This window comes from Microcebus murinus, chromosome 6 (assembly GCF_040939455.1).
Source record: "Microcebus murinus isolate Inina chromosome 6, M.murinus_Inina_mat1.0, whole genome shotgun sequence".
NCBI classification, from domain to species: domain Eukaryota; kingdom Metazoa; phylum Chordata; class Mammalia; order Primates; family Cheirogaleidae; genus Microcebus; species Microcebus murinus.
This window is the reverse complement of record NC_134109.1, coordinates 86,374,797-86,389,175: the sequence shown is the minus strand read 5'-3', so window position 1 is coordinate 86,389,175 and position 14,379 is coordinate 86,374,797. Positions and strand designations below refer to the sequence as shown.

Sequence of the window (14,379 nt, the reverse complement as noted above, 5' to 3'; positions counted from 1 at the left end):
TTGTAAACAAGGAGCCATCTACAAGCCTTGTAGGAGTTGTGAGAAAGAGTTGACAGTAATTCTTATCTAAGTCACGTGGGGAACAGTGGTCCATTGCAGTTAGCGATTTTCAGAGAACCTACTTAAGTTATGTGTGTATTCTTGACCCATTTTCTAGAACACGAAATGTTGGGGGAATCTCTTCACTACTGCTGTTTTCCAGGAGCACAGGGCTCATGGAAAGCTCGGGATTGTCAGCACCTTCTCAACCTTAAATATTTTTTGTAGACACCCTCCCTGAGTGCCCTTGTACTACTGTTTCCATTATTCCCGGTCATGGTTTCCTCTCTATTTCCTTCACAGTATTTTTTCACAATTTGTAATCAGTGTGTGTCCTTGTTTACATTTCTATCTAAACTTTTAACTTTTTGAGGGCAGGGAATGAGGATGCCGTATCTTTTTTCTTTTTTTCTTTTCTTTGAAAGAGAGTCTCACTCTGTTGCCCTGGCTAGGGTGCCATGGTGAGCCTAGCTCACAGCAACCTCGAACTCCTGGGCTCAAGTGATCCTTCTGCCTCAGCCTCCCTAGTAGCTGGGACTACAGGCATGTGCCACCATGCCCAGCTAATTTTTTTCTATATATTTTTAGTTAGCCAATTAATTTCTTTCTATTTTTAGTAGAGATGGCGTCTTGCTCTTGCTCAGGCTGGTCTCGAACTCCTGACCATGAGCGATCCTCCCACCTTGGCCTCCCAGAGTGCTAGGATTGCAGGAGTGAGCCACCGCACCCAGCACCAAGGATGCCGTATCATAAGAGCTTAGAACAATGTATCTTCTTTTCTTGAGAGCCTGACACATTTTTGCTGAATTGAACTGACAAAAGACCTGCTACCAGATGGCCAATAAACTTGTGAGGAACTGTTTAGTAATTACCTCATTGGTAGTGAACTAAACGAGGGTAAAAGTAGGCGATAAAAGCACAAGAGAGTCAGAAATCACAAGCAGTGGGACCAACACATTCAGAGACCCCAAGAGCACAGGGCTGGGTGGCGCATGGCTGGTGCGGGAGGGGTCGGTGCAGGGCGGGACAAGGCTCCATAGTTGAGTCGGATACCAGACCCCAAAGGAGCTTTATACTCCATTTCCCTCAGTGACTGGCACTCATTCATCCTTCCACCAAACATTTGTTGAATGCATTCCATGTCCAGGCACTGGTCTAGACTTTAAGGACATACCAGGGGACAGAACAGACAAAAATAAGTCTCATGGTAAATAGAAGATGTGATTAAATAAATAGTGTTGAGTATTAAGGAGAAAAGCGAAGCAGGGGAGTGAGACGTGGAGTGTAGGCTTGAGATTTTAGACAGGGTGTGCCAGGGCAGGGCTCGGTGAGAATATGCTGTGTGCTGGGTGTGGGGATATCACTTGAAGGAAGTGATATTTTGGGGAAGGGTCTTCCAGGCTGAGGGCACAGCGAGCACTGAGGTCCTAAGGTGCAAACTCACCTGTAAGAAGGCCAGTGTGGTTGGAACGGACAGGGGAGGACCTACAGTTGTAGGAGATGAGGTCACAGCAGTGGGCGGGTGGGGTGCAGCGGTAGAGACCTGGGAGCTTTTGTAAAGACAGTGGTTTTTCCATTGACTAAAGTGGGGAGCTATTAGCAGATGTTGATGAGAAGAATAACCAACTCTATTTCGTTTAACAGGGTTGCTTGGGCTGCTATGTTGAAATGGGCAGATGAGGAGCAAGGTCTGATTCGGGCAGAGCCTTGAGGAGGCTCCTGCAGTGACCCAGGGGAGAGATGATCTGGTGGCAGCATGAATCAGAGAGGTCACAGCGGAGATGGTACATAGTGTTTAGATTCTGGATATACTCTGAAGCCAATGGAACTTGCTGATAGATCAGACGTGAGTTGTGAGAGAATTAAAAAAATGACTCCAAGATTCATTAAGTCCACACATTAAGCCCAAAGTGCACAAAGTTTTGAGTAGAATTTGTTTTGCAAATGTACCTGTGAGCATTAGGAAATCATAGAACCGTGATCGCCTCTCTCCAGTGTGCTGGTTGCGTTAGCAGCTGGAGCTGTTTAGCACCTTTCAGTACTTGTTATTGCTGATGTCTCTGAACTTCTCATTTTCCCTGGGAATGATTCTACCACCTCTTTGCTGGGCAGAAGTACAATAGGAAAATCAGAAAATCCAAGTACATAATAACAGAGAAGCCAGTCTCCTTTTCTTGAAATCTTGGGCATCCGACAGAGCAGATGGACCTTTGGAAGCCAGAGAAAGCCACCGCTGCTGGGGAGAGAGCTGCGTGAGAGCAGAGAACTGCCCTTCGGCCACCAGGGTCTGCAGCAGAGCCCCACAGCTTGGCGGGTTTTTTTGTTTTTTTGTTTTTTTTTTTTGAGACAGAGTCTCATTGTGTTGCCCAAGCTAGAGTGCCTGTGGCACCAGCCTAGCTCACAGCAACCTCCAACTCCTGGGCTCAAGCAATCCTCCTGCCTCAGCCTCCTGAGTAGCTGGGACTACAGGCATGCGCCACCATGCTCGGCCAATTTTTTCTGTATATATTTTTAGTTGGCCAATTAATTTCTTTCTATTTTTAGTAGAGACGGGGTCTCGCTCTTGCTCAGGCTGGTTTCGAACTCCTGACCTTGAATGATCCGCCCGCCTCGGCCTCCCAGAGTGCTAGGATTACAGGCGTGAGCCACCGTGCCTGGCCGGTTACCTATGTCTTTATCTCAAATGTCAACTGCTTAGTTTTTGTCCCCAAACTACCCCTTGCTGCAATGTCTTCCAGGCTGAGGAACAAAGTACAGGCTCTTTGCCCAGATGTCATTGCTTGTCCCCTTCTCTGAAGCAATGACATTCATGACTTGGATCTTGGACTCAACCTCCGAGGTGTTTCCTCTGCATTCCTCATCTTAAATTGCCTAACCTGAAAATACACTGTTTGACTCTTAACACTAGTGCCGCCGCATGCACTCTGCTTAACTGCAGCAAGAGTCATTCCATGTAAATTAATTTTCCAGATAGCTGAAGCTTAGCCGTCTCTTCTGTTGTCAGCCATGTAGATGAGAATTTTTCTAAGGACGAACTGCACATATCTTTGCTTTCTTAACCTGGATACTGGGAACAAAATTGAGGCTTTCTGCCATTAGTCTGTCCTCTTGCAAAGTGATGATGTCCTCAAGCTCTTTTGAGGAATGTAGAGTCTGTGCCTCCCACATTTTCGACCTCAGACTGCTGTATTTTTGAGCCTTGTATTTCTTTCTTTAAATGTTTTTGATGTTTTGTTGCATTATCCCTGTGCCACTTATTGCTAGTTACTGCTCACCTTAATATGCTATTCACTGGAAAACCATGTCACCAGAATTGTGGACAAATGTTCTGTATGAGTGCCCTGTTTTAGTACTAGAGGATCTCTGAGGTCTTTTTCAGCATTTATTTATTTATTTATTTATTTTGAGACAGAGTCTCGCTTTGTCGCCCAGGCTAGAGTGAGTGCCGTGGCAGCAGCCTAGCTCACAGCAACCTCGAACTCCTGGGCTCGAGCAAACCTCCTGCCTCAGCCTCCCGAGTAGCTGGGACTACAGGCATGTGCCACCATGCCTGGCTAATTTTTTATATATATATCAGTTGGCCAATTAATTTCTTTCTATTTATAGTAGAGACGGGGTCTCGCTCTTGCTCAGGCTGGTTTTGAACTCCTGACCTTGAGCAATCCGCCCGCCTCGGCCTCCCAAGAGCTAGGATTACAGGCGTGAGCCACCGCGCCCGGCCTAGCATTTATTTATTTTTATGGTTCTAGATATGCCCCCAAATGGGAATGATCTATTGTGCAAGGATAGGGGAGCTGCTATTTGGACATCTTAGGGACTGTTTTTAACTTAATTAATCACATTTAGTGATCATTGATGATCATTTATTCATATTTATTTGTAAATGCATAGAATACCTCTAGAAGAATGCACAAGAAACCAGTAAGTGTTGACTTTGGAGAAAAAAAAGATGCATGAAGAACAGATGAGGGATTTAATTGATATCATATGCCAATGATAATTATTTAAAAATGATATTTTAAAAATTAAATCCGTAAACAAACTGCTTGGCTGCTAAGCTGTATTTAACTATTAACTTGTGTTTGAAGTGACATATATTATGAAGGTCATATATAATAAACTTTTTAGCACTCAAAAATGTAAGATATCATATCGCCATTATTATTGTGTTGCACTTATTTATCAAATAAGTAAGCAACTAAAATATCACTGTAAAAAAAGTTGGTAGGTGCAGTGGCTCACGCCTGTAATCTTAGAACTCTGGGAAGCCAAGGTGGGAGGATCACTTGAGGCCAGGAGTTTGAGACCAGTGTGAACAAGAGCAAGATCCCGTCTCTGCTAAAAAATAGAAAAATTAATCAGACATAGTGGTGTGCTCTTGTAGTCCCAGCTACTTGGGAGGCTGAAGCAGGAGGATTGCTTAAGCCCAGAAGTTTGAGGTTGCAGTAAACTATGCTGACGCCACTGTACTCCAGCCCGGGTGACAGAGCAAGACCCTGTCTCAAAAAAACCAAAAAAAGAAAAATACTCAAAAACCGAGATGTCCCCACCACACACCCACTGACAAAGTTTTTCCTTTCTTTCTTTCTTTTTTTTTTTTAATATGTTTCTTTCTTGGGTGAAGAAAGTGATAGAGAAATGTTTCATCAGACTTACTATTAATACTACAATCCTGCAAACATTAGGTTGATATTGCATATTTTATTTTCTGAAGCCAGGATTAGACAAGTATAATTTGATAGGTTCTGAGTTATTTCTTGGCCCAAATAAAACTCAGAACTGATATTATTCATTGCAGGATGGAGTAATTATAATAATGTGATTGAGTTTGTGTGAATCTATGCATTACAAGTATAGTATGTTCTTTCATCCTATTAAACATAAAATCCAAGTGAGATGCTACATTTTCGATTGCTGCATAACAATTATAACAAACTTATTGATTTAAAACAGCTCCCATTTGTTACTTCGCAGTTTCCATGGGACAAGAGTACACACATATCTTCACTGGGTTCTCTGCTCAGGGTCTCACTATGCCGGAATCAAGGTGTCAGCTGGGGTTGCAGTCTTCTCTGAGGCTCAGGATTCTCTTCCAAGCTCAAGTGGCTAGCGCCAAATTAATTTCCTTGCTGCGTGAGAACTTGCTTCTTTAAGGCCAACAGGTAGAAATCTCTAACCTTTAGACTCTCCGTTGAAGGGCTTACCTGATTAAGCGAGGCCCACCTTGGCCAAGCCAGCCTAGAATTCTTAAGGACTTTAATTACACCTATAAAATCTCTTCATCTCTTTCCTAAAAGTAACCTAATAATTGGAGTGGCACTCCAACATGCTCACAGGTCCTGTCCAAACTCAAGAGGAGGAGCTCGCGCAGGCCATCTTAGGAATCCTGCCTGATTCAAATGCTATCTCACATTTCTGGAGATCTTATATCAGCTACTAGAAGCCAACAAGGTGGGGGGTGGGGCTTGCAGGTTATAGGTGGATTTAAAGATTCCTCCATTTGTAATTGGTTAAAGAAATGGAGCTTCGTTTGTCTAAAAGAATGTTTTAGCTTAAGATAAGGATGTCTGTTCATCAGAAACTCCAAAAGTGAGGGGCAGGACGAGGTGTGCCTGACCTTGCTTCTCCTGGCCTCCTACTCAGCTGTGGGGTTTCTCTGGGGTCCTCTTGGGCAAGAGGGGTCCATTCATTCAGCTAGCGGGGGCTTAAGATTTTATGATAGTTCACAAATGTATAATCTGTTTTTATAAATATTCTATAGATTTCTCAAAGATGGTATTCTTTGTGGGTGAGCACTATTGTACTTATTAAATATATTTTTTTAAACACAATTCAAATTCTTCCTATACTTGCTTGATTTGTCAAAGATAGTGATAAAAGTGAGCTGTTTACTGAGAAAATTGACTTTCTGCCATTCTCCTTTTGTTTCTAACAATTCTTGTATTATTTATGTCAATACTATGCAGTTTGTTTACATAGAGCTGCATTATTTTTATGGCTACACTGTGGCTATATATATTTTGTAAATATAAAATGATACTCTCCTGTCCTTCCTAATTATTTTAAACTTTGAAATTAATATTTCCAGCTACATTCTTTTGGTTTGAATGTTTATATATATTTCTGTTTATTCTTTTGCTTTTAGTCCTTTTTTTTAGTTGTGGACTTTTAACTTTTTGGATATTCAATTTTGAAAATTATGCAGATAGAATAGAATTTAACTTTTTTCATTAAATTTGAGAGTCTTTGTTGATAAGAAAGATTAATGCATTTACATTTTCTTTCCATTTCTTATATGTTTTATTTTTCTTCTATTCTATATTTTATGATTCTATTATATTGTATGATTTTTCTCGTTTTTAATGAAAAAAAATTTTTTGAGACAGAGTCTCACTCTGTTGCCTGGGCTAGAGGGCAGTGGTGTGATCATAGCTTGACTGCAGCCTCAAACTCCTGGGCTCAAGTGATCCTCCTGCCTCAGCCTCCCAAGTAGCTGGGACTACAGGTGCACACCACCACATTGTCTAATTTTTCTATTTTTTGGTGGAAACAGGGGTCTCACTATGTTGCTCAGGCTGGTCTTGAACTCCTGGATTCAAGTGATCCTCCTGCCCCGAACTCCCAAAGTGTTAGAATTACAGGTGTGAGTCACCGCGCTGGGCTGAAAAATTTTTTTGATTTTTTTTATTTTTGATTATTTTTTTTCCAATTTTTATGCTTTTTATGTATTGAGATTTTCGCAGAATTTTTTTCTGGTGCTGCTGCCAAAGGAATCTGTGAGATACTCCACTACAACACTCAAGTTTGCTTTGAGGGCCCACCACGCACACTGTGCATCTTCTCAGGGAAGCCCTTTCTGAATACTCTCAGTATCCAACAAAAGGCATCCCAAGGAAGGTGGTACACCTATTCTCACCTCCAGCTTCAAACTGGGGATACAGGTTAGTAGAATCCTCCCAGGGTTTCGGGTAATTATTTTCTAAGATTTTTTTTTTTCTCAGAACCATTGGTTGCACGCTGGTTTTTGACAGCTTCCTTCAATCTCCGCCCATCTAAACTGTAGCTTGATTGTGTTTCTAAAAAAAATGTTATTGTGTGAATGGTATCCTTCCTTAGTTTCCTGCTGTGATGCAGATTTTTTTCTACTTTTTTGTCTGCGAGGTCATTTCAGGGGCCATCTGTTAGGTGATTGAGAAACAGAATAAGAGCCATTGCTCCAGTGTGTGTGTGTGTGTGTGTCTGTTTTACAGAAGTCTAGTCGTTCTACATTTAGGGTGTCTGTGGGACATCCAGAGTGTGAACTAAAATAAAATCCTAAGCCCCCCCTGCCAACTGAATGGACTCCCTCTTTGCCAAGAGGACCCCAGAAAACTGAAAACTGAATTCCTGGCCATGAAGAGAAGGGCGGTTGGACACATCTCAGTTATACCTCCTCCCTTTTGGAGTTTAGATACAACAATTGACCAGCATTAATGTCAAAACAGAGATCATAAGACTGGCAAAATAGGCTCTTGGTAACAATAAGATACTAAATTATTAACAGGATGGAAGGCCATGTGGGCCAGAGGTTAAATCACCTGCAGTCCATTAATTTGCTTAACTTGAGTGAGTATACTGTGGCTTGTCTCTGATTAACAGATTCCCTTATCTTAACTTAAAACATTCCGAGCCTTTAGACAAAGCTTTATTTCTTTAACCAATTACAAATCAAAGAATTGTTAACCCCACCTATGATCTGTAAGACTCCCCCCTGCCCTTCATGATGTTCCACCTTTTTGGGCCAGACCAATGTACACTTTCCATGTATTGATTTATGATTTTACCTGCAATTCTTGTCTCCCTAAAATATATAAAGCCAAACTGTAACCGCAGGACCACTTGCTCAAGACTTCTTGGGTGTGACTGCTCCCGGGGCCATGGTCATATATATTCATTTCAGAATAAACCTCTTTAAATTATTTTATAGAATTTGAGGTTTTTTTCCTCATTAACAAGAGAACCATTGAGAAAGTTAATGTTTAAATATATGGATCTAAGAGATAGGAGAGATCCGAGTTAAAAATATAAATTTGGGAGAGACAGACATGTGGTGGAAGTCAAACCATGGGCATGAGAGGAAGTTTCTAGAGCAGTGGTTCCAAGATCTCATGGATCATCAGACTGTACAGGCCCCCTGGTCCCACTCCCAGAGAATCTAATTTAGCAGGGCTTTGGTCATCCCCAAGAATCTATCCTCTCTTTTTAAAGCTTCTGTGGCAAGATTTCTAGAGATGAGCATCAAGGGGGGAAACTCACATGACAATGCCCCCAGTATGGCCCTATTTATGAAAGAAAGTTCTATGTCTATTTGTACATGGATATGTCTGTAGGCATGAGGGCAGGGTCATCAGCTGAAAAAGTGACAGAAGTTTTGAGAAGTCATTGTGGAGGGAAGGGTGGGGATGCTGATGAGGAACATGGACAAAATGAGGGGACAGAGGAGGTCGGATGCCAATACCCATGATCGTGGAACTTCCTCCTTCCTGCTGGATACCTGAGTGTGGACATGGAGATGTTGGGTGGTTGGCTTAATAGAGTTGGGTGAAACAAAGGACAACAGCAAATGACAACTAAGGGCCATAAAAATCTGCTGCCACCTGACCATAGCCACTATCCTTTTGATTTTCTGCTATCTAAACCTATTCCCAATAGAACTGCTCTTGACTTCAAAATCTCCAGTCCCTACTGCCACCCACTCCTTAACCTGGAACCCAAGGAACATCATTTCAGTTGCCCTCTTGCCAGTTGCCTTCAGAAAATTAAATAACTGAGTTTTTGGGGTTTTTTTTCCCCCACCGCTACCTTATATGGCCACTTTTGTAGACATGGCAATGTTCTACCCAGTCCTTGTTTAATGAAGGGCTTATTGCCCCAGCAGCTGGGAGTGTTGTCAGCAGACCGACTTCAGCTCCCAGGCCCTTCAGGGACTGCCTCCGCTGCACAGGGCTGCCTCACCTGAGGTCATGCCCCCTCCCAAGCAGCCCACATCCAATGACTGATCATTGCGGAGCACAGAAGCCTGGCCCTCTCTGCCCTGCTTGGGACTACTTCCTGCGTGGTCTGCGAGGCTGTCTCTGGGCTTGCATCACAGCTCCTTGTTTCCTCAGTGTTGGTCCCTAGGGCACTACACGCTCAACTCTGTCTGGGAGTTTGTTTCCTAGGGAACCCACCTTGCAACAGCTGTGCAAGAAACAAGAGCCAGAATTATCCATTACAGAAACCATATTACTTTCTCCCCTTTCCCAGAGAGCCTCTCAAGTATTTCAGAGAAGTGTCAGGCACAGACGAAGCTGGGTCCCTGGTGCCCAGGACCAAGTCTAGGCATTTGGATTTCAGGTACGAGGGCTCAAGAGAGAGGGTTCAATGGACGGCAGAGTTAAGTAAAAGGTCCCTGGATTTGGAATGGGGACCGCCAGCTCTTTGAGCTTTGCTGATGGTCTCTCTTTTCCTGCAGTCGTCCTTCTGAGCAGAGAGGCTGTGCTCGGAAACTTTAATCTTGCATTCCAGCTTTAAATAACCCGCAGGCAAGGGCACTGAGTGAAATTTTCAGGCTCACATCTGATATACCATTGCATCATGATTTGGGCGATTGAAAAGTAAAAACATGACCTAGGCCAAAGCAGTAGAATTTGAGTGCTTTTTATTTCAGGTTCATTTTCCCCATATATTTTCTCAGGTAGAATAAACAGTCAAAATATGTCAAGAAGAAAAATCAGGCCATTCATCAGAAAAACAACTTTTTGTTGGTTTGTCAATGTGATTAAGTATTAGAGGTATACTAATAAAAATGAAAAAAATCAATACCTGTATATTCTAAATTTGCAAAATCTTTCCGCTTCACATTTTAATTATTCCTTAAAATCCATACAATCATTATAGAAAGTAACTAAATTGATGATTCAGGATATATTTTTTAAGAATGGTTTGAAAATTTGTGGTGCTTGGTTTTCAATTAGACATCCATAAAGATTTCATCTGTGCTAGCCACTTAATTAGAAAAAAATATGCAAAGTAATGCTATGATGGAAATTTCAAAATATGTAGCAGGGAGCACAATTAAAGTTTATATGCTAAGAATAAAATGTATTTCATTTAATTGGAATGTATGTTGTCTTCTAATCTAGTTCATATATAATATGTTTCAGTCAGCAGCAAATTCAAGGTGTATGTTATCAAAGATTGCTCAGATCACTCTAAGTATATAATCGGTTGCATTAAATAACCTTATTTAGGTAACTGCTTTCAACATTTTGTAGACTCATGTACTTCTTAAAGTTTTCAGTTATTGATTTTTAAATCTTCTTTGTAGGTATAAGCCTCTCAGGAGACCAAGCATAATCACGTTCCCTACCCAGTTGGTCTTTTCCTTTGATGACCACCTATGGTTACCATACCAAACTGTCAATGGCATATATTGAGAACCTGCTGTGGGGCTGAGACCTAAGCCAGGGCTGAGAAGCAAACGCCCTAGAAACAAAAGATTACATTTGCATGGAGAAGTTGAAATCAAATTGGTGGTTTCTATGAGCACGAACCAGCATGGATTTGCTTAATTTTTTTTGTTTATCAACAGCAATGATAAGAATGTTTTTCTAGGGGTAGCATTGGCTTTGACACCCCCTTAAACTGATAGTAAAAAAAAAAAAATGGTTCCGATTAACTAATAATAAAAAATGATGAAATCTATGTAGAATCTGTTGCAATAGTCTCCAGAGATTTGTGTATCCATAGATCAGATTTACAACATCAAGTACTGGGAAATGTTTCTTAATTATTCATACATGAAGTTAAAATATATTCTAATCTTTCACGGATTAAGAATAAAATGTCAAGACATTTTTGTGATTTCCTCTAACTAGTAAGACAGGAGGGAGGTTCTTTGTGAGGATTTCCAACCAAGCCAAATACAACAAATCCGATATAGATCCTTTTCTTGCCACTGGAAGGCTCCTGATGACATGGAAGAAAAGGAAAAAATGAAAGTGAAAATTACTACAGGCAGTCACATCACCAGCATTTCTGAGCTATTTGATAACTAGTGGCTAAAACTCTTATCCTCCCTCCAAACGAAAGCATGACATTATTTTGCATATAGGTATTAAACTGACATATTTCTCAGATATTTCGAATATCTATAAACCAGAAAAATAGGATTGGGCATTGCAAAGACAAAACAGAAGCATAAATGTTCACTCTTCTTTAAATAAAAAATTTGATCAACTGATACCACCTCCCCCTTTTGGTGTAATTTTTTTTTTTTCCAATAGCTTTAATCTCTTGTGTAAGAAATGGAAATTATAAGAAAAGCTCAGAGCTAACAGCTTAGCTTCTGTCCCCTCAGCTTGCTTGCTTACAATATATAGCTTAAGTGAAGCCATGACAGGCTTCACTAGGTGCTGGGCCCCAAATGTGGTAACCTCAGGTCATTTCCTAATAAGAGGTTGAAAAGCCCCAGGATGAGGGGTAGGGAGGGCCAAACACCAGATGACTCTGCAGTAAAATACTGAAATAAAATGCAGAGGGAAAGCCCTAACACCAGAACCAATCAGCTGGTAAGAGGAACCAACCAGAAAAGAGATGAAATAAACTGCTGAAGGAAACTGCGGGAGGGGGGAGGGGGAAAACTACTTAAGGGATACCCGTAACCCAAGCTGGGGTCCTCGTCAGAATAGAGGCCACTGTGATTGGCGCTCTGAGACTCGGACCCTAGCTCAAGCTAGTCAATAAAACTCCTTTTGATGATTTCAACCTCAGTGACTCTGTCTCTTTGTTCTGTGGTACTGTGGTTTCCCGCTCTAACACTTGTACTTGGGAGAAATCTCAGGAACCAAGTATAGGAATCTGACCACCCAATTCAGGGGACCATTTTACAATATTTTTGATGGAAACTCCTCAAATCTAGACTGTGCTTGGAGACATGGTTATCTTCACACATAGGAAGTCAGTACATGAGGTATAAATGTAAAATTAGTTGGAGGTTTTCATATGTATGTAGCTACCAATCTTTAAAGTAAACGGACATTAATATTTTCAGTGGACACTCCCCTACCATTTGTAGGGCCAGAGTGCAGAGAGTGGAAATGGAAAAGGTCGCTGCCTGCCGTGGACACAGCAGCTCAGAAACACCCACCCAGGGAAGAGGCTTGAGGCTTGATGGCTGACTTGGGGCTGCCGGGGAGGGCACACCAGGGTCTCGGGCTCCTGGAGCATGGTCCCAGAAGGAAGCCTGGGTGCTAGGTAGGCATGTGCCCCTGGCCCTGTGGGGATGGCAGGACTGGCAGTAGGTCTAAGCAAGGCCCTCGAACACTCATGGCCCCAGTCATCAGGGTTGGGGGTGGGGGGAGACACTATCTTTCTTTACTATCTAAAATCTCACATTTCAATTAAAAACAAAAAAAACCAAAAAATTTTCCAAATGAAGAATCATGAGCTTTTAAATTGATTAGCCCATTTACCCTAAGATTTTTTTTCTAACATTCTTAAATGCCTGCAGTGATACTTACAGGACAATGAGATTAGCAGCTCTTGAGTGCTCTTGTAGGAGTTCATTCAGTCGAACTTGGCGGTAACTCTGTGGACAACATTCAGATTTTGTTGAGTACAGTTCTACCAGGATTATGGATGAGAATTTATCTTCTTACCTCAAATCACGGACAAGCAGAAAATCTCATTTAAAAATTGCAATTATTTTTTCAGGTTTGGAAACTTGACGTAATTTAGAACCTCATGAATAATTTTAGAAATGTAAAAAATAAGACCAGATTTGCATTGTGCTATAGTGACTTATTAAATTTTTTGAGGGGGGTGGACAATATGGATAACAGTAGAAAGGAGGATGAGAATGGCCCGTTTGGGGCAATAGGTTTTTGGTTAAAGAAAACCAATACAATTATGATCTGAGAAACCAAAATAAATGCCCCTTTATCAACTAAGATGGATGCTAAGGTTAAAGAAACAAAAGTTATCTATGGGTTGAGGGTTCAGGGCCCAGCTGGCATGGCAAATTTCTAAATTCCTATGACTATAAGAAAAACTATGCTCTTGCCAAAGTCTCTAACAATTGGAACTATCAGACCCCTCCTAACTCTTATTTACGACCAGATCACTATAACTATGATAGGATGAAGGACAGCCTCATAGATACTCTTTTCTATTTATTTTTTATTTTTTTGAGACAATCTCTCTGTGTTGCCCAGGCTAGAGTGCCGTGGCATCAGCCTAGCTCACAGCAATCTCAAATTCCTGGGCTCAAGGGATCCTTCTGCCTTAGCCTCTCAAGTAGCTGGGACTACAGGCATGCGGCCACCATGCCTGGCTAATTTTTCTGTATATATTTTTAGTTGGCCAACTAATTTCTTTCTATTTATAGTAGAGATGGGGTATCACTCTTGCTCAGGCTGGTTTTGAACTCCTGACCTTGAGCGATCCTCCCTCCTCGGCCTCCCAGAGTGCTAGGATTACAGACGTGAGCCACCACACCCGGCCATAAATACTCTTTTCTGATGAGCAGCTGCTGACCTGAAGCCAGTTTCAGCCAGCTTACAGAGACTGCACACAAACTATCTCTGTGTCCTATAGGTTACCTTTTGCGGTAAAGAGCCAAATTCCACCTCATTTTAATGTTAAAACCCTGCCCCAAAGTGAACATGGAATGTATGTTACATATATGTTTATCCGTTGCACATGCGCTTTACCCCCATTTAAATATGCATAGCTTTCCCCCAAACCTGCTGAATATGTGTGACTCTACTGTATGATACAGACCCTGTGAGGCATAAAACCCAACCTGCCCTTTCCCTCTTTGAAGAGAGAGCACCTTCGTCCATATTAGAGACTATCTCTTCCCAGTTTGCAAACTGACACTGCATTAATAAAGCTCTCCATTCTACTATCTAACCATCCCGGTGGTCTTTTGGATGGCAGAATCTTGATACCAACTTGATATCCTAAGAACATAGATTTATTTCCTAGTCTACCTTTCTTTAAGCTCTCTGGATATTTTATAAGCACAAGGAACTGGCTTTAATTAAAAAGCCACTGAAAGACTCACTTGGAAAAATAACTATTATTAATTATTTTGCAGTGATTTAATATTTACTATTATGTTTCACTGGTTCAGAGAGGTTCAGATATGTGATTTACTCAATAATCTGATAAATCTGTGTTAGAACTGGGCAGTTTATTACATAGAGTTTATGATTCTAATTCAGTGTTTTTTTTTTTACTGAATCTGAAAGGTTTCTAGTATTTCTTGTCTAATTTTTCCAAGTTCAATTCCTAACATAGTTTGTTTAGATCTTG

The 14,379-nt window shown here is 41.3% G+C and overlaps 1 protein-coding gene across 3 annotated transcripts in view; it reads right to left on the bottom strand.

Moving 5' to 3' along the window:
- Nucleotides 1-9,701: 9,701 nt before the first annotated feature.
- The window catches only part of SLC12A1 (solute carrier family 12 member 1), a 92,600-nt gene continuing 87,922 nt past the window's right edge, over nt 9,702-14,379 (bottom strand). For all 3 annotated transcript variants that reach the window (XM_076004333.1, XM_076004332.1, XM_012763537.3), the window contains exons 26-27: nt 12,582-12,649; nt 9,702-11,028 (exon numbers count right to left, since the gene is read on the bottom strand). In XM_076004333.1, the coding sequence (XP_075860448.1) occupies nt 10,893-11,028; nt 12,582-12,649 (204 nt within the window). In that variant the 3' untranslated portion in view covers nt 9,702-10,892. The remainder of the gene's footprint in view (nt 11,029-12,581; nt 12,650-14,379) is intronic.